The sequence below is a fragment of the Oreochromis aureus genome, linkage group 15 (assembly GCF_013358895.1).
Source record: "Oreochromis aureus strain Israel breed Guangdong linkage group 15, ZZ_aureus, whole genome shotgun sequence".
Classification (NCBI taxonomy): domain Eukaryota; kingdom Metazoa; phylum Chordata; class Actinopteri; order Cichliformes; family Cichlidae; genus Oreochromis; species Oreochromis aureus.
In genome coordinates, this window is record NC_052956.1 from 32670698 (window position 1) to 32690644 (window position 19947).

Below are 19947 nucleotides of genomic sequence, written 5' to 3' on the forward strand. Positions count from 1 at the left end.
ACGGCTTCTTTCTTGAGTTAGCGCGTTCACAAAATGTTCAGACAAGTGGACCTCTGACCTTGAGGTCACTGAATTTAAAGCTCAACTGAGATTTGTAGTAGCTGCACCAACGTTGCGTCATTTCGCAGCTACTGTCTGCCTGGCAGGGTGATGATAATGAAACTGAAATTAAACTTTTCTATAATCTATGACCACCATTCCAAAAAACACACTGACACTTACAACAACTCAACTTTATTGTTATATACTGCTAAAGGAAAGCAGGACAGATTTCACAATATATGTTTTGTATGCCTCGTGTGTAGTCAGGTGGACACAGCGCATTCTTTCCACATCTATCATATCTGTAGCATGCACACATGCTAAAACCACTCACACATTATCATCAAGATTATTTCTGTCTGCAGTTATGAGAATGAAAACTTATGAGCTGACTGAAGGACTGATTATTACCCCCTATTTCTGTTTTTAATTCAGTGTTTCCCCAGTCCTCCAGAATTCAACTGAATGTAAATGTACAAATTACTTTCCGAGGTGTTCCCTAAACACAACACAATCCGCAGGAATGTTGCTTTATAAAAAGTCTAAGCTCTGTGCACAAACATTAAGCCAAATATAAACAAAAACTAGAATAAATAGATTATTAAATTATATACAACGGTTCACTGTTCATCCTCACTAAAGTTGTAGAACCAAAACTGAAGCACTTCTCTTTAGACTACAAAGACGCTGAAGAGGAGAGGGAACGAAAGCCAATGTATTCTTCTGTCTGTGGATCCAGCAGCACAGAGATGAACCGAGCTTATACACAAGTGATTACAATGCCTCCACTTTGTGCCTTATTTTTACATTTGAGACCTTTGATTTGAAAAAAAAAAAAAAAAAAATTCAAGTTCTAGAACTTGAAAGTAAAATGATCAAGTTTCAGAAATGTGGAAGTTCGTTTAGCTCTTTCTGCCCCTCCCACAGATGAGGAACACACACATTCCAGGATTTTCCTGTATTGTTATCCTTACAGGACACAAAGAGAATGAGTATGGAGTAGTTAGTTGTGACTTTTGATTGACTGACTATTACCTAAACCCAAAGCAAAAGTCTTAAATCTAAAAATCTGTCCAAACTGCAGCCACGAGGTTTTTCGCTTCATTTTCTGCTGTTTAAAACAACTCAGGACAAGAGACGAGAGGAAGTATTAACATAACTGAGGGACACAGTCTGTGAGTGAAGCAGTCTCAGTGCTCACACTCAGCTAAGATGGACTGAATCAGCTTCAGGCCCAGCAGGACTCAGTTCACATAGGTAGAAGAGGGTCTCCTCACTAGCTTCTGCCTCCGTCAGGGGCTCCAGGCGAATCAGCGAGCTGCGATGTGCCTGCTTCGACTCCAGGCTGGTGTCCAGTATCTCTGATGAATTCTCAGCATCAACAGAAGCAACAGAGCTGGAAGAAGGCTCGTGTTGGGTGCTTGAGGAGCCTGTGCTGCTGCCGTCTATGGATAGATCCAGGTCTGGAGGATGAATACAGCCATCGAGGAAAGCCAACAGAGGGCAGGTGGTGTACTGGATCAGCTGCTTATCTTGTGGGAGGAGCAACAACAAACAAACTTAAAATATATCTGGTTCAATGAAGAAAAACATGTTAAACATCCTTTACTTTTCCTAACTTTATTAACAACATAACATTAATGATCGTCTGCTCACGTCATAAAGAAAAGAGCTTCAAACAATCAACACTAACTAAACTTGTGAAATATTTGAATGTCTGCTCTCTGACGCCGATTTGGAGACACAATGTTGCAGGTAAAGAGAGCTGTTAATTAATTTTAATTTCAGACATTACTCCATAACTTTATCAGCTGCTTATTAAATAAAACCAGCAAGTTCACACTACAGCAAGGTGTTACAGATTTACAGCACAAAACAGTGACAACTTTATAGCATTAATAATCAGTAATTACCTACAGGATACTGAAAGTACATAGTTACTGTACTATACTGTTGTTGTATTGTAATTTAGAAAATAATGACATCCACATGCATCTAACTCATTTCAGCAGTACCTTTTGGATTTGCAATATATCCAACGGCTAATTTAAAACTCTCTTTGGTTAAATGTGTAGTTTATCCTCACCTGTGTTATCTTCCTCACTCCTCCCTTTGCTCATCTCTGCTGTGCTCCCTTTGGAGGGCACACTCTCCTGAAGGGTGACATCACAAGACAGAAGCTTTAAAACAGCCAAAAGCTAACAGCATAGATGTAAATTAGAAGTTAGAGAACAGATGTACATGTTCAAGAACAAATATTCTTACAGACAGGGAATGAGCTGCTGCCATATGTGGAAGACTTGCAAGTGTCTCTGAGGGGAAAACTGAGACGTGCAGACTGGTGCAGCTGCTCTCTCTTCTTGCCGGGAGTGCAATCGAAGCTGTTAGTTTACCAGTCAATCTATGTTACCACTCTCATCTATGGCCATGGCTTTTTGTTAGTGACTAAAAGAATGAGATTGCTGATACAAGCAGAGAAAAAGAAGCTTGCTCTGTAGAGTATCTAGGCCAGAATTTGGAGAGGTTAGCAGCTTGGTCATTCAGGAAGGACTTAAAACAAAAGTCCTCCCTCAAATCGAAAGCCCTGAGATGTCAGAGTCAGACACTCGACTAGAACCACCTCTTAGGTGAGGTGATTTAGGCATGTCGACACTAAGAGGAGACACACTGGCGAGATTATGTCTCAGCCAACTCGGGAGCGCCTCAGCGCCTTCCATATTTTTACCTCAAAATACTCCCATTACATTACCTTTACAGCAGTGGCTTATCCAATTTTGGTTAGTCAAACTGATCAGATGTGTTAAGGCTACAAAACCACCAATGACCTAAGTGGGTGTTTATGATGTGTGTGTATAATGCTATGTTACCTCTTGAGTATCAAAATCAATGCCACACTGTTTTCCATAAAGCATGGCCTGGAAGTCCTCTAGACTGCAGTCAATACTATCCAGATAGTCCATGAGTTCCACCCTAACAAAAAAGACAAATTCACACACACGTTAAATAAAATTAATCAAATGGAACACCATATTCACATGATCACATGACCAACATGGAGTTGTAGAGTTAAAAATGTGACAACACTAGACACTTAAATGTAGTACATGCCTGTTCAGCTGTCTAGAATTTGGGGAATTTGTGGTTCGCATACTGCACACAGCAAAGTATTTAAAATACTAAAAACAGCAAAGCACATGTGATGCTTTAACAATGTTAAATATGCATCTTGTGCATAATCAGCCCCCTTACAATGTTGCTTCCATGACTCTGTACAAAACAGCATAAACACAGCAACATATACTGTCAGTATGGATGGGTCAATCCAGCTTGGAAAGTCAGAGCAAGGGTATGTGCTAATTAGCTAAGCTAAGGTTCAGTGTAATCAGTGTTCTTGGGCAACTGTGCCTGACCAGTCTAACACATGACATACCATAACTGATTTCCAGTGAAAGTTTATATGACTTGCCAAACACAATCTGTGATTTGTGCTGCCTTGCAGAAAGTGGTACTGTTGTAGTGAAAGGGTTTGGAGAACTATGTGGCTATTCCAAGGACAGGCTGGCTATGCAAGACATCTCCTGGATGCACTGGTACACATCTTCTGTGATGTATCCTGGGGTCATCAGGTGTTTCAGGTCTCGCAACATCATACACCCTCGCCCAGCCGGGGGTGATCAGGCCCCAACTTGCGTACCAGTAGCTACCCATCAGCCCTCTTAATCCACAGCCACCTTGTGGCCTTCTCTGCTGCTTCGCTCACAGCCTGGATAGCCCTCTTCTTGGCTGCCCCAGCCACACCCAGCTGGCCCAGGACTTTGCAGAGTGATTGTCCTGCAAATGGGCTCATAGAAAGTCTTCCAGCTCCTTCCCCTGCATTCCTGCACTAGCTCCTGGTACTTTGCACGTTTTCTCTCGTTGGCCTTCTCGACCCACTCTTCCCAGGGCACTGTGAGTTCCAGCATGATCAGATGTTTTGAGGCCTCAGAAATAATCATCATGTCTGGCCGGAGGGATGTTTTTACAATGTGCTGTGGGAACTTTAGCTGTTTACCCATTGACTTGGGTAAAGTATGAACTGATCTGGACAGAGATCTTGGAGGCTGTCCCCGGGATCGGCTGGAGCCATTTTGGAGGTCACTGCCCCGAGTGCTCCAATTAGCACAGGGACTTCTTTGGCTCCTCTCTCAGGCCTTGATACTTCTCGTGTTCCTTCTACTTTCATGTTACAATCACTCGGTATAGCTACATCTATCACTATGGCTGCTTTCCTCTGCTTGTCCATCATTACTACGTCCGGTTGGTTTGTACAGTCCCAATCGAAAGTTTCAGACCGCTTGAAAAATGGCCAAAAAAACCCCAAACATATTTTGCTTGGTTGGATCTTAACAAGGTTTCAAGTAGAGCTTAAAACATACGAGACGAAATGGGAGCGAGACCAAACATTTTTTTAAGCATGCAATTTATTGAAAACAACGCTTAAACTGAAACAGGCTGTCTAACAGCTGATCAAATATAATATTTTGCCATTTTCCAAATGGTCTTAAACTTTTGATCGGGACTCTATCCAAGCATCTAAGTTTGTCTTGTCTTGTTGTTTGGTAAATTTGTTTTATTTTATTTATTTCCTAACTTGTGAAGCACTTTGATCGAAACTGTTGTTTTTTAAATGTGCTATATAAATAAATTTTGATTTGATTTGATCTGTGTAACAGAGTATCTTATAACCAAGGGATGACCTCAGTGTAACCCGTCAGCCATCCACATCAGCTCAGTGCTCCACTTAAATGTTTTGTAAACATCTGAAAGGGATCGATAGTCTTATTTGAAAATAAAAGTGTCATAATCTGAACAGGCAATGAAGCATCAAACTTCAATGATAATTTGGGCTCAAACTTACTTCCCCAACAGGTTGATGTTCTGTGATATTGCTGCTCCATTCTCATTCAAGATGGAATCCATCATTTTCACGGGGTCCTCAAGACTCAGCACTGAGGGTTTATTAAGCTGTAGGGCACTACTAGTTGTTCCACTGCTGTCTAGAGTGCTGCTCCTCTGACTGTCATCTGCTGGGGCTGGCGACACAGCTTCAGTGTGTTTGAGGCCCTCTGTAATGGTGGTGCTCACCTCTGTTTCAGCTGGAAGCACTGCACAGTTGTCGAGCTCTACTTCCACTATTTCGACATCGCTGAAGGAAAACATATAGAATATATTTAACTATAAGAATATATTTAAAACTTAACCTAAACACAACTTTCTAAAGTCAATGAATGACTTGGTAGAGCAAAGCACACCTCTACTACAGCTGTTAAGATGTTACCATCTGATGTTAAAAGGGCAGAATGCCAATGCCTCTCAAGAAGTCTTAGGTAAATTGTCTTACCCTTGCTCGTAGGCTTGTGACTCCTCTGTGATCTCTGGTGTTACCTCTCCATCATTCTCAGTCAAGTCACAGATAACAACCTCATCGGATAGCTCAGAACCCTTTACTCCATTGATACTACTGACGGAGGACTTAATACGGGGCACAGAGAGATTCACGACTTTAGAAAAGATTGTTTACAGAGTTTACAGAGATATAATCAACATGATATAATCAACATGCCAATGCTCAACTTTAGGACAACACACACTCACACACAAAATAAATAAATATTGGGACAAGGTGAACAAAACCCTTAAAAACAATTAAAGCAGAACATTTCAACATTAAATTCCAAAGAATTTGGGAATATCATCATCTGTTGTTCATAGTCTTAGATGAATGAAATCTGTACGCAGAGAAAAAGATCAAAGCTAATTTTGAATAGTCAATAACTTTGACTAAGTGAGGCACTTAGAGCCACAGCCTCAAGAGTAGACAGTTCTGCTGTGGCAATCACTGCCTGTACAAGGACATCTGAGACCAACGGTCAGGAGCAGAGTTCTTCACTGCATCTACAAATACAACTTAAAACCTTAGTATGCAAAGAAAAACAAAACTGGGATCCATCCAAAAAAATAAAACAAACTGTTTTGTATTTGAATTTGATAATATAGGGTGACTATGGTTAAAGGGGTCCAGCACATGGTCTATTAAATTAAAAGGTGAGTGGTTCAATCTGGCTCCTCTAGTATGAGTCCCTGAACTGCCCCAAAGCATCAGTTTATAGTGAGTGTTTGTGTGCTTGGCAAAGTACTTAGACAGAGAATAAAGTGCCTGTATGACAGGATTTGTGAATGGATGAATGAGGCTTGTCGTTATAAATAACTTCTCTTACTCTAATTTTACCAAAAAGTTAATAAATAGATTCATTCTTACATGGAAAAACTTAGTACCTCTCTAAATTAATCAGACCATCAGATTCATCGAATTACAATCAGGGCTTTAAAACTAAATGCCAAGAACCTGTTTCAACACAGGTCTTGTGTTGCTTTGGTTTGGTTAGTTGCCGCAAGTCAACTACTGCAACGTTTGGCCTACCTCCTTACATGCTGAAGACTAAGGCCAGCCACATAAAAAAAGACCACAAGAGCAGCAGCTCATCATTGACTTGTTAATGAGACAGTACTTTGTGTTGTTATCCTGAAATACACGTTACCATTGTGATTGTAAAATTAACTATGTTCAGTTAGCTAAAATGTTTGCAATGGCTAATATTATAGAAATGTTCATTTTTCTGCTGTGGTATCAAGTTGGGTACTGAGAACAGAGTTTTCGTATTGGTAATCATACAGACAAATTTTCTGGTATCACTAGACTCCTAATTTATTTAAGGCAGCACTTAAAAACAATACTTTTGAAAAGCATAATATGAACAGTAACCATTCTTTACTGACCTGTTCAACACACACTTTGTCATCATAGATCTGGTGAATGAATTTGGGCTTCTTCCCATTGCCATTCATAAGAATGGGCCTGTTTAAAAACAAAAACAAAAACTGGTATATGGTAGTCCTTTGGAAAACATCTTTATTGTTAAAAGTTCTTATTTGTTGTACCATTGCATTTAATGTCCAATCCTTTGTTGAAAACCAAACTCTAATATCTTATGTCAGCACTAATCAATAAAAAAAGCAGCTTTATCATTTGTATAATTTAAACTCACAAAAAGTTACACTTTGACCCACCTACAACAGTAACTCTATTAGTATCATATTAGTGTTATAGGCCTTACATAAAACTGACAACCCCACTTCCACAATTTAATTCAATTTTATTTGTACTGTAAATCACAACAACAGTTGCCTCGAGGCACCTTATACAGTAAGTATAAATGCCCTACAATAATACAAAGAAAACCCCAACAATCATATAACCCCCTTTGAGCAAGGTCTTTTGAAACAGTGGGAAAGAAACTCCCTATTAACAGGAAGAAACCTTCAGCAGAACCAGGCTCAGGGAGGTGTGGCCATCTGCTGCGACCGGTTGGAATGAGGGGATGAAGACAATACGAAGACCAAAGATGAATATAACTAATAATTAAATGCAGAGGTGTATAAACACATAGTGAGTGAAAAGGTTAGTCAAAAAGAAACCCTCACCCTGCATCATGGGAATCCCCCAGCAGCCTAGACCAGGGGTCGGCAACCTGCGGCTCCGGAGCCGCATGCGGCTCTTTAGTCCTTATACTGCGGCTCCGCGTGGTTTGGGCAAATAAATTAGAAGTATTTAGCTGAAGTGTATTTTATTTATGTTAGTTCTTTTTAACTCGTAGTTCTAAATTGGAAGATTATTGTGATATTGAAATATAAAAATAAAATTATATTCTATTATTTTTTCATCGCTCAAAATAAGAGTCACACTCGTGGAAGCCGGTATACCCGCCGAAACGCCGTGAATTTATCGAGACTTTCAACCCCAGATAGGCCAATTATGGATCTTCGGATCCACATTATGTCAGCAGCTGTTCTCCACCGTGAACTATGTTAAAGACAAACACCGCTCACGCCTGACAGATGACAGCTTACAGTCCTGCGTAAACTGACTTCAGATAGCCCGATTTGCGGACTCTGTGCGCAGAGGTTCAGGAGCAGAAGTCCCATTGTAAACAAATTACGGCAGACCCGACGATGTTTCCATGAGCATGCTTTTCAGCATCTCTTTATTGAGCACTTTTCACACACGGTTGCTGTACGCATACAGCCGGCTGTAGCTTTTCAGCTCACAGCCCGACATACACCACCACCAACACAACAGCACAGATAGCGCAGACGTAAAGGCGGTGAGGCGTGATTGCGGGTGTCGCTCAGGTGCATCCGCCTCCCTGCTGCAGCGGCGCCACCACGCCCGCCGCACGCATTAACCAGGTAAAATACATATTTAGGCAGAATTTTGCAAATATCTATTTTTCATTTTTCAGCAGCATAGAGCTTTTTTCCAATTATTTTTTAAGAGTTAGGTCAAGGCTCCAACAGCCCAAAGGCGATATAAGGGTGGCGGCTGACAACAGTTTTTATTTGCTACATGGATCATTTTAGTTCAGGTTGGTGTCTTTCCTTTTGTTATATTTCTTTAAGAGTTCAAAATGTGTTGATTACATAAATATAATTTAATTTTCTCTGTAGCACTTCATGGATTTCATAAGCAGCACACCTTAGTTGTTCACACAAAGCATAAAGATAAAAAACAATATATACAGTGTTATCTTCATTTTAGATGTCAAAAAGTATTTGCGGCTCCCAGTGTTTTCTTTTGCGTGGAAACCGGGTCCAAGTGGCTCTTTGGGTGTAAAAGGTTGCAGACCCCTGGCCTAGACCTATAGCAGCTTAACTAAGGAAGGATTCAGGGTCACCTGATCCAGCCCTTACTATTATATGTTGTCAAAATGGAAAGTTTTAAGCCTAATCCTAAAAGTAGAGAGGGTGTCTGTCGTCAGTAGTCAACATCACTACAGGATTTGTCGTCTGCTTGCCCACCACTAGTGTATCCAGTTGGTTAGCCATCACCAGTCTGTCTGTATCTGGAAGTACCACAGGATCTTAGCTCAGTCATTCTCCACCACCCTACGGGGTGTCTCTCATTTTGACCTCAGGACTTCCAGGCTATACTCGCCACAGATTTTTCTGTATACTATGCCAGTCATTTGGTTATGTCGTTCCATGTATGCCCTGCCCGCTAGCATCTTGCACCCTGCTGTTATGTGCTGGATTGTCTCGGTGCATCTTTGCACAGCCTGCACCTGGGGTCTTGGTTCATGTGGTAGACCCCAGCCTCTATTTATAGTTTACATGTGACGTCAGAGCTACTGGCGAGCAAAAACAGTACCGAGGTCCTTTGCCCTCCAGCCATCCTTTGAATATATTTCAGACTTAGCCAAAATGCCAGATAGTTGCTGTGCTATTAGATGCACAAATCAACATTTATTTACAGCTGCCAGAAGAGGATGCGCTTATTTATATGTACTTCACGTAGTCTTGGTAATCGGCCACACCTTGTTCATATTGGAGGTAGGCTTTAAGCAGCATGGGGGGGGGCTCCTAACCTGGGGACCCTTACTGGAAACAGACGCCCTGTATCCACAGTTTTTTTCTCCCTAAATTACATTTTGACCATTACTTTTGTTACTATTTATTTATCTTTAACACGCGCAAGGTTTTTGGCAACTAATCTGAAGGCTTGTGGTTTGATTCCTTACTGTGCCAGTCTGCATGGGCAAGATACTAATCCCAAGTAAGCACTTACAGCAGAGCAGAAATGCATTATATCAGAACCAGTCCATTTACTATGTATAGCAACTTACTGTAAGGAATTAACACTGTAAACTCACCTTTTACGTTTTAAATTCAGGATGCGGTTGTTCTGCACCAATGTGACAATGAAATGGATCAACTGAAAAAAAACAAGACCAGTATGAAAAATTCAAGCCTGGCATGAATGCTTCATCACTTTTCATCTCTGTAATTTTAATACATGCTGATAAAGGCTTTACGTCTGGCTGCTGAAATATTAGGTGGTAAAAAAACTGGATAAATCACTAAAAAACTCAGTTTAGCTTCCAGTGTACTAAGTAATTAGAAAGACTCCTTTAATAACATATCAACAACATAACACGAATAATAAGGCATAATATTATGACATTTATTTCAAAAGAAGTTCAACTTTAAATTCAGTATAATCTAGTGAAGATGCAATCATTTCATTTATTTATTTATTTCACACTTGGTACAACAGTTCAAACAAACCAACCACACTTTCTATCAATAAAGCACTACAACCATGTGTGAAAAGGAGCAGGAAGAAGAAAATATTCTTATTAAACCCTGCCCCCTATCTACAATCCAACTTATATTAAAAGTGGGCACCAAAAATCAGGGAACAAACTAACAGTAACATTTATCTCCGGTCCTAACCCAAACCAAACAACAAATTTACAATCAGAATATACAAATTTACAATCAGAATATACCACTCCACATAGTAACAAGGAGAAAAATAAAATTAAAATAAATAAAACAAAAAATTATAATGGATCCTTTTTCAATGAACTCCAATTTCATTCACATTCTTCATATTGAGTTATCATTTTAAGCATGTAACACTTTTTAAAACAATGTAAATTTATACAATTCTTTAAATTATAATGAAGAGAGTTCCACAGTCGTATACCCCTAACCGTTGGACTCATTAATCTTTATGTAGTCCTAGCTAACTGATGCTTAAAGTAAAATTTCCTTCTGCTATCTTCTCCCCCTGAACACAATAAAAATACTCTTTGTAACTTAAATTGCAAAATATTATTTTTAGCCTTAAACATAATTAATAGTGTCCATAATTTCACTAAATCTCCTAATTTTAATAATTTTGATTTTATAAATAATTTATTTGTATGTTCTCTATATTTAACATTATGAATCATTCGTATCACTTTCTTCTGTAATAAGTTTAGAGGTTTTATAGTATTCTCATATGTATTCCCCCAGACTTCAATACAGTAACTAAAATATGAAAAAAAACAATGAAAAATATAAAATGCGCATTGTTTTATAGTCTAATAAATCTCTTACATTTCCCAGAATATAAATGTTTTTAACCATCTTCTTTCTAATATACTCAATATGTGATTTCCACGTCAAATTTTCATCTACTATTACATCCAAAAAACGAAATTCATAACTCTTTCAATCAATTCTCCATCAATGGACATAATGACTTCATCCTCCTTTACACAATTGCCAAATATCATGAATTTCGTTTTTTTCAGATTCAGAGATAATTTATTTACATCAAACCATATTTTTAATCTTAACATCTCAGAAGTCATAATTTCAATCAAATCTTTCAAATTCTCTCCAGAGCAATAAAAATTTGTGTCATCTGCAAATAAAATAGAATTTAACCTTTTTGATACGTCACAGATATCATTAATATATAAATTAAAAAGTTTAGGTCCCAAAATAGAACCTTGAGGAACGCCACATACAAACTCATAACTTATGAATACAGTTCCAAATCATATGAATGCTGACCTTTTTGATGAGCTGTTGTTGGTGGGCATGTTTCTGTCTCAGATCTGATAACTCTCGCCACAGAGACTCATTCTCTCTGAAAAATAAGATGATTTTTGCAGTCAACAGATTGGACTACAGGACCAGCTGTCACCTGTAAGATTCAGTATTCGTTTACACAGTCTCGCATTCATGTAAGAATTCCTTCCTGATACACTGATCAAACACAATCGGGTTATTACATCTCAAATCAGCACAAGTTTACTGCTCGACTGTCTCTGATCTGCATAACAATTTTAATGGAACATATATATTTTATCTATTTTAGCTTCAAATATAAAATACTTTAAGAGATGTATTTTCATGCCATTGTTCTGACACAAACAGGAATATCTCAAAGGTATATTTTTTTGACGCATTTCTCCTAAATTACAGGTCCTGGTGCATTTTGATAGTAGGAAAGACGAGTGAAAATTACAGGCTTTTATGCGCAATGGCCTTTGAGATATTCACTTTGAAACACTGCCAGTGTGCAAAAAAGAAACAATGTTTTAAAAGTGGATGGAACAATTTAACTTTCTGGTGTGAAACCTGTTATTTAGGTGGGTGTTACTTTAACATGTAACTACCACTTCATCCAGCAGGCTACACGACCCAGCTCTGTGATTGACGGTGACCTGTTCAGGACGTACATAGTGTCAGGTGTGATAGGTTTCTGTATTTTTGTTGTGTTAAAAAAATGATACCAATAACAATAAGAAATACAAATGACTATTTACTGACTGAAACCTTTACATGCAACTTCTCCAGATGTGTTGGTTTGCATCTGTTGGTTTAAAGCACTACACTCACCTCTTGAGTGTTGCCAACCGGGCATCGATGTTCTCCTGTTTGCTGTGAACACTTTGAACACTTGCCAAAATCTTGCTCAGGTCTTCCTGTCGAATCTTATTGTCCTCTGGTCGAGCATTAGAAACCTGAAATACATAAAGCATGACTAAGTCTTGTGCTTAAAGGACAGGAAAGTTGTGATCTGTCACAATGGATCAGAAGACTGAGCAGATGGTTTCATCAACAAACTCTCTCTGAGATGTTTTAGCACAGCTGAGACTATTTGCGAAGTATCAGTTGTTACTGTTGTCCTTGTAATGACAAGGACAACAGTAACAGTAACAAATAAAGGGGTCCAAGTGTGACTGTGGTATAGGCTAAATGTAAAAAAATATATATATATTTTGGAATAACATTTGAATTTTCTGACTGAAAATCATTTTTTGATTTCAGAAAAAAAGGAAATGGTTTGCAAACTACTTTGTTCCATATTTACTTCCTAAAACATTCGTACAAAGGCAGCATTTCAATCGACTGGAGCTTCTTAACACATGGGTGTGTATGATAAATGGAAATGGACTGGTTCTTATATAGCGCTTTTCTACTCTGAGCACTCAAAAACACCTGACACAACTTGCCTCATTCACACCAGCGCTTCTTTCTACACTGTCTCTAGGTGCTTTCTGTCTAACATTCACAGGCATACTCTGATCGATGCATCGGAGAGCAACATGGGGTTAGTATCTCACCCAAGGATACTTGGCATGCGAATGGAGCAGAAAGGGATCCAACCAACCTTCTGGTTAGTAGGTGACCTGTTCTACCACCTGAGCTACAGCTATCCCACAACCCACTTCTCTTTAGTGATGATTATATAGCCAACATAGAGCAGGATATGAAACATAAAGACCTATACTTTTCTGCTCTAATTCAGTCATATGCTGGGAAAGCTTTTAAATACAGATTTAAACGAATGCAGTAACATTCATCTAAAGCGATCCAAGAGGTTCCAAGGACAACAAATAAGAGTTTTAATTGGCCAAGTCAGTCACATGTCTGACCAATACGCTTAATAAAAACAAAACAGAAGGTAAAAAGACCCACAAACAGCAGCTGAAGCTGCTGCAATGAAAGCCTAGCAGAAAATGACAAGAGACAAAATAAATACCAGTTTTTGGTAACCACTATGGATTTCAGACTTTATGCAGGGTTTCTTTTTGGAAAAATCACATAAGCAGTTTTAACCACTCCAAACGAAAACTCACTAACACCAAACTAAGAATTGAGATTAAAAAGGCACGTAAAGCTTAAGTTGCATTGTTTAGACGGGACCTGAATGCTCCAGTATATAGCTCTATTATTGTCCAGAGTGATCCTCTACCTTTGCGTTAGTAAAAGGTAGTAGCAGTATTTTATCCATTTCAAAGTTTTGAGCTTGATTGTACTATCAGAGTCTGGCTCTCTAGCACGTTGCATTAGCATTTTCTGGAAACATTTGTTCCTTATGCTACTAAGGATTATACCCTCTTATGTTACTCTTCACTGTTTTACAGTTAGTGGTAAAATGTCAGAACTCCCATATCATGGAACTTTAGTTCAGCAGCCTCCGTTTATCAGCAAGAAGCACACAATTTCAAATGGACTAAAACAAATTCCCTGACAAACTTGAAAGTGTCTTCTCTAAACCTAACTAGAAGACAATGGAAGCTGTCATTTGCATCCTACATTTAGACTCCTAATGAAATTGTATACATTTGAAAAATATGATGTGAATGTCAGGAGGTTTCCAAGGAGCAGGAGGATGTTTTTGACAAACAACAATCAAGTTTTTAAGTCATCAAGGTTTGGGACTCTTAGATACTGGCAGCTGTCTGAATCATGTGGGTAACTTTAGCTACATTTTTACATGACACAATGGTGGAAGACGTCACCTTCCTCTTGATGTTCTCCAACAGATCATCCTGTCCTTGTCTGAAGTAGGGGTGCTGAAATTCCACTGGACCGTCTCTCTCCTGTTTCACAATGCCTGTATCAATGTGCATCACCTTACGGAATCCATCTACACACAGACACAAAGAAAAGGAAAGAAAAACAAACAATCAATTGACCCTGGATTTCAAGTATATATATAGTATACTGACACTTGTACAGTCATACGATCAAAAACCAAAAACTAAAAATATATCATAGATTTCAATGTTTTATGTGATTTTTGACTCCTCTAAGTCCATAGTTTGTAGTCATGTGACTGACTCGATGCCTGCCGGGAGCTCCACTAATTACCCTATTATTCTAAGGTATTTACCTTACAGTATAAAAACAAAAGCAAGTGCTGCTGTGATTTGGGACGATAGAAATAAAATAAAATTTTATTGAATTTATTAAAAATTAACCGTTTGAAAGATAAAACAATATTTTTGCAATATGAAGGTGATTCTCAAAGAGCTATGAGCTGAAGAGTTGGCAGGATCGGGTGCAGCATTTCTTTTAAGAATAAAAAAAAAACAACTAAATTTGAGAAACCTGGACAAGTGACCCGAGGACACTGGCTCAGGGGAAGAGCCACCACTGAGACCCGCGGGAGACCCGCCCAGTTCCAATAATTCACTCCATGGACGATACACTCAGCCTTTGACCACGTGATGAAAACTGATGGTCAAACGGTGCGCCCTGATGGAACGCTGACATCTGTGCATTTTGTAATGACTAGGGACAGATTATATCGAGTGAGACATGACATGCGCACGCAGAAGAACACAACCAGTTGTTGGTACTGAAAAGCAGCTGGGAAATTATTTTCCATATGGCACATTACAACCCAATGGCTGGTCGTCGTTAAGGCAACACGGCCAAGCGTCCCTTGATGTTATTAGTATGCGACACTAATGCTACAACAAAGGTGGACGTTGAGGCAACAAGTCACCTGCTGCTCACTATGTGGCTTTTCGTCAGACTCGGCGACCACAGCATTGTTTTTTGTAGCCATTTTCCTTGTTGCTGGGTTTCAAAAATGGCGGCTTTGATTTTTGGGAACAAGACTCTCTCATGACTCATCGAGTGACGCCACTGACTAGCCAATGGGTGGCATGGAGTGTTTTGACACCAGATTTCATTACCTTCTCAGATCACTTTGGAGGTACTATTTTAGTACCTGGTACCAGGTACTATGGCCTAACCCTGAATACCCTGAATACCCTGAATACATGGCAGTCGATCAGAGTATGTACTAATGGAAAAGAGGCCAAAGAACACCATTTTGAAACATGCCCTGCCTTAACGGTGAGTTCACTGCCCTACAGGTTACCTGAACATAAAAGACAAAACTGTTCAGAAAGAATTGGCCGAAATGCTGAAAATGGGAGTCACAGAACTGTCACACAGTGCCTGCTGTAGCCCCATAGTTCTTTTAGGGAAGAAAGATGGGTCTATATGGTTCTGTGTAGACTACCACAAGGTGAACGAGGTGTCACAGTCTGATGCTCACCTCAAAGGATTGGGGCTTTTTATGGTTATTCAATCACTGTCCAATTTTCCAACTGAGCGTAAACAGAGTTACATTTCCCCTCACTTATCTTAAATTCAGGATAGTTTAATATTACTTTATTATAATATTGAAAACCTTAAGGAACAATATATATATTTGCCCATATTTATCCAGGAAAGACTGCTGAACTATGTGTCTCCTATATTATTAATTATAGTCTAAATATTCTAGAAGTACATAAAGCACATTCTTTTTGTTAACTACAGACCACTACCTAGCCAGTGACTGAGCACGGCACTGAATAGACTGTCTCCTAAGAAGCAGGTAATACTTGCAGTATGCCATGTGGGTACTATACTATCCAGCAGTCTCTAAAATTATCCCAAGTGATAAGGAAATGAGACTAGGAGTGAAATAATACATCATACTGATTGCTTTTACAATAAGATCATGGATAAGATGAAGCAAAACACGGGTATTTTTATTTATTTTTTTTAAATGCAACTGCTCTAAACACACTACCCTATCGGTTTCACTTACTTAACACTTCATTAATCTTTATAAGGGGGTACCTACAAAAAATGAGGACAAAGGGAATGCAGTCATAAAGAATTGTGATATGTCACAGAACAACAGTTTCAGGGACAACTTCACCAGCAAGGTGCATGGAGTATCTGAAAGACTGAAGCTCATTCTACACTTGTAGTGAAGCTAACAGCTTTATTATGACCATGGCATGAGACTCTGATAAATGCCACAGGACATGAATTGATGTATCGCAGCCTACTCCATGGTTCCCACCTCTTAATCTGACTATAATAACTTAAAATGTGAAAACACAAAGGCATATAACAAACAACTGTGAAAGTAATCTACAAATTAGTTGTAATCAATGGCGGTCTTGATTTTGTCCATGCATTTTTGCTAGGTGGTCCAGTGGATGGGTTTTTAAACAATAACCCATTGTGATCTTTGCACAGAAATGAATTAAGTAAACTGACATGTGTGTTACTACTTACCAACCACCTGCGTAGCTGCTGTCTAATACACAGAAAGCCACATTCAAACAAACTTATTCAGCAGAAAAAAGGACACTTATCAGAAGCCGAGTGCGTTTGCTTTGACAGCTACAGACTAAGATGAGGTAATAAAAGCATTCTTACACATGTTGAGCTGCCTGATGAAACTGGCCATGTTATTGTGCTTGAAAAACTTGGGGAGGATCTCTTTGGCGAAGCGCTGCTCGTCCAAAACTAGAAAGCTGTTGCCCTCCTGGAAACAATCAACACTACGACATTTAGAACGCATCTTCAAGGACAACTGGAACTATTTTAGCGTGTACGTAATTACACACAAACACAATTATCAGCCTGTAGAGGCCAAAATTTGAAACTGATCCTCGCATGCAGGGACAGGTTCTGTATGCGTAGGCTAGCTAAGCAGCAGGGACGCAGCAAAGGAAAATTACTGGCTAGCTAATAGTTTGTTTTTAGCTTTGCACAATGCAATTTGTCGAATACATGTTATGAAAATCAAGGCTGATCACCTCCTGTTGTTAATTTTGATTACTGATTTTTAAATTAAGGTTATTCTCGCTAGCTAAATGTTTTATTTGCTTTGGAATGTAAAACTAGCATGCTAGCTGTATGCAGCTTTAACTTTACCTGACTCCAGCAAATAAATTCATTGGTGTCGGTGTCCTCGACCAACGTCCACAATTTAGTGAGGAAAGCTGGGACATTCGAGTTGTGTTTCATCTTGCCAATTTAACGACAGGTACAGTTCGAAATTTAAAAACGGTAATATACGGTTTGTTTTGTAGCCTATAAAAACGCTGGTCAAGTCTTGCTTTAAGGAAAATGCCAATGGCGTACAACTTCCGTTTCTAGTAAGCAGGAGCTGATTGGTCAAAAACGATTTTACGTAAGCTTTCTCACGTGGAGTTTCATGCAAACAAAAGAGAGGCTTTGCACATCGGCCTCTGTGAATTCCCTCGTTTACTTTTTTAGGGGGCGTTCCAGATTGAACTCGGAAATCTCGATTGGTCCCGCAAATGTGTCCGTCCGTGTACACGTTTCCGATAGGACAGGGAGGGTGCGGGGATCACCCACCCCGTGCTCACGTGCAATCCAGCGGCGGAGCCAGGAAATTCTCAGTGGGGTGGCCAGGGTGGATCGCTGGCATACATGTTTCACAACCACCACACACCTGCAATATTTGGAATGCAGGTAGTGGTGAAAAAGATAAAATAAGTGTTGTACTTATATCGTGCAGATAAAGCAACAAAGAACCATACACTGCACAAACGTAGCACAATTTACAGACAGTTGTAGTGTGTGTGTCACTGTGCTGAGAGGAGATTTCCTTGAAGAGCAATGAAAAGTTAATCATTAAAAAAAATAAATAAAAAAAAGTATCAGCGCCAGAATGTACCTGAGAATAAATATCAATATTTTTTTTAAGTGTCATTGAACATGGTGTATTTTGATTAATAGTACTACTGTGGTTGTTGCATATTATTGGTGTAGATGTTTATATGGCGACATGTCCAGGGTGTACCCCACCTCTAATTTTATGGCAGCTGGGAAAGGCTCCAGCTGTGACCCTGAGTTGGATAACTGGAAGAGAATGGATGGATGGAAGTTTATATACTTCATTGATCTACAGCATTACATCATATTTTATAAAAGGACATTATGTGTCTGTATCATCTTTGCCCGGTTGGTTCCTGTTTTTTGGAGAGGGAGGGGCCAGATCAGTTATTTTACGCATTTATTTTGGGATTGTCTCGGTTACTTAATTTTTGGAAAGATGTTCAAAACGAGATTAAGCAGATGGTGGGAACTGATGCTATGGTTACTGTATACATTGACCAGACAATATAATAAAAAGAAATTGATATATCTATGAAGAATTATGTAACGGATTGCATAAAAACAATTACAGTGTCATGGTTGAAATCAGAATCTCCCAGTATAAAGGAATGTAAAAACTGGCTCAAGACTGTCTTTTTTATGGAACATAATTACTGCAAGACTACAGTTAAAAACAGACAGATTTACACATGAATGGTCACCACTGATAAAAACTATGTAAGAATAGTAGATGCCTCTTGTAGTTCTTTGTTTGTACTTTCTTGTTTGTTTTTATTTTTTCCCTTTCCTCTCCTCCACTGGTGATGGTGCTCATGAAAAAAAATCATTACCTATACAAATGAGAATAAATAATTATATATAAATTGATAAAAAATTGAGTTGAGAAGTGTTTTAAGGGTTGTATATGTTTATTTTCATGTCTTGCACTTTCTTTATGTTTGGTGATGTATGTGGATGCATAAAAATAAGTTAAAATAAATGCACCTTGAATTTTTGCTTGAATTATTACCAGAGAATGCAGTTCCTGAAGAAAATGCAGTGAATGCTAATAGCTGAATGGTTTGAGTTGAAACATGTCAAATGTTTGTCTTTTCGATTATTAATATTCTTTAGTTAGTTTCTGGTTTTCTTTAATGATTTTTAGATCTTAGGTTTTGTCATTGTGCCTTCCTTGTGCTCCATGTGTCACGTCTTAGTCAAGTTATGTTTTCAAGTCTGTGCTTCTCGTGGTTTCCTTGTCAATTCTGCGTCTCCATGCCTGTCTTGTGTTTCCTGTTCTACTTTGATAGTTTTGTGTTCAGTGTTTTCAGATTTTGCCTCCACCTTGTCTCATTATGTCAGATTAGTCCCAGCTGTGTTTCCCTCCTGTTTCCCATTCCCTCGTTTCTCCCTTGTGTATTTAAGCCCTGTGTTTTCCTCTGCCCTTTGTTGTGTCGTACACCCTCATTGCCGTGTGTTTCCTTTGTGGTCGTGGTTTGTTTCCTGATTTTGAGTTTCTAGTTCCTAGTTAGTTTTTGTATTCAATATCTGAGTTTTCTCCAGCAAATAAAGCTGCCGTTTTGAGTTCAACCTTTTGTTTGAGTCCTGCGTTTGGGTCCTCACACTGGCTGCCACACAGCCGCACATGACAAAACTGTTGAATGAGCTGAAACACACTGAATCATTCACCTGAAAGCCAAAGTGCAGAACTGTTGAAAGCTGAAGTTCACATAGAAGTTGGAAAGTGGCTGAACATCTTTAAAATGTACAGTAGAAAAAGCTGACTAATGACAAAAGAATAATTAGAGTCAG

The 19947-nt window shown here is 38.9% G+C and overlaps 1 protein-coding gene across 1 annotated transcript; it reads right to left on the reverse strand.

Moving 5' to 3' along the window:
* Window positions 1-218: 218 nt before the first annotated feature.
* On the reverse strand, window positions 219-17760 carry hsf2 (heat shock transcription factor 2). The gene is made up of 12 exons (XM_031741647.2): window positions 17446-17760; window positions 16945-17053; window positions 14229-14356; window positions 12319-12443; window positions 11488-11563; window positions 9789-9850; window positions 6859-6937; window positions 5423-5553; window positions 4940-5227; window positions 2910-3012; window positions 2129-2195; window positions 219-1574 (listed from the first exon to the last, which is right to left on the reverse strand). Exons 1-12 carry the CDS (start codon window positions 17536-17538, stop codon window positions 1246-1248), a joined length of 1590 nt encoding a protein of 529 aa, XP_031597507.1. The 5' UTR covers window positions 17539-17760; the 3' UTR covers window positions 219-1245.
* Window positions 17761-19947: the final 2187 nt, after the last annotated feature.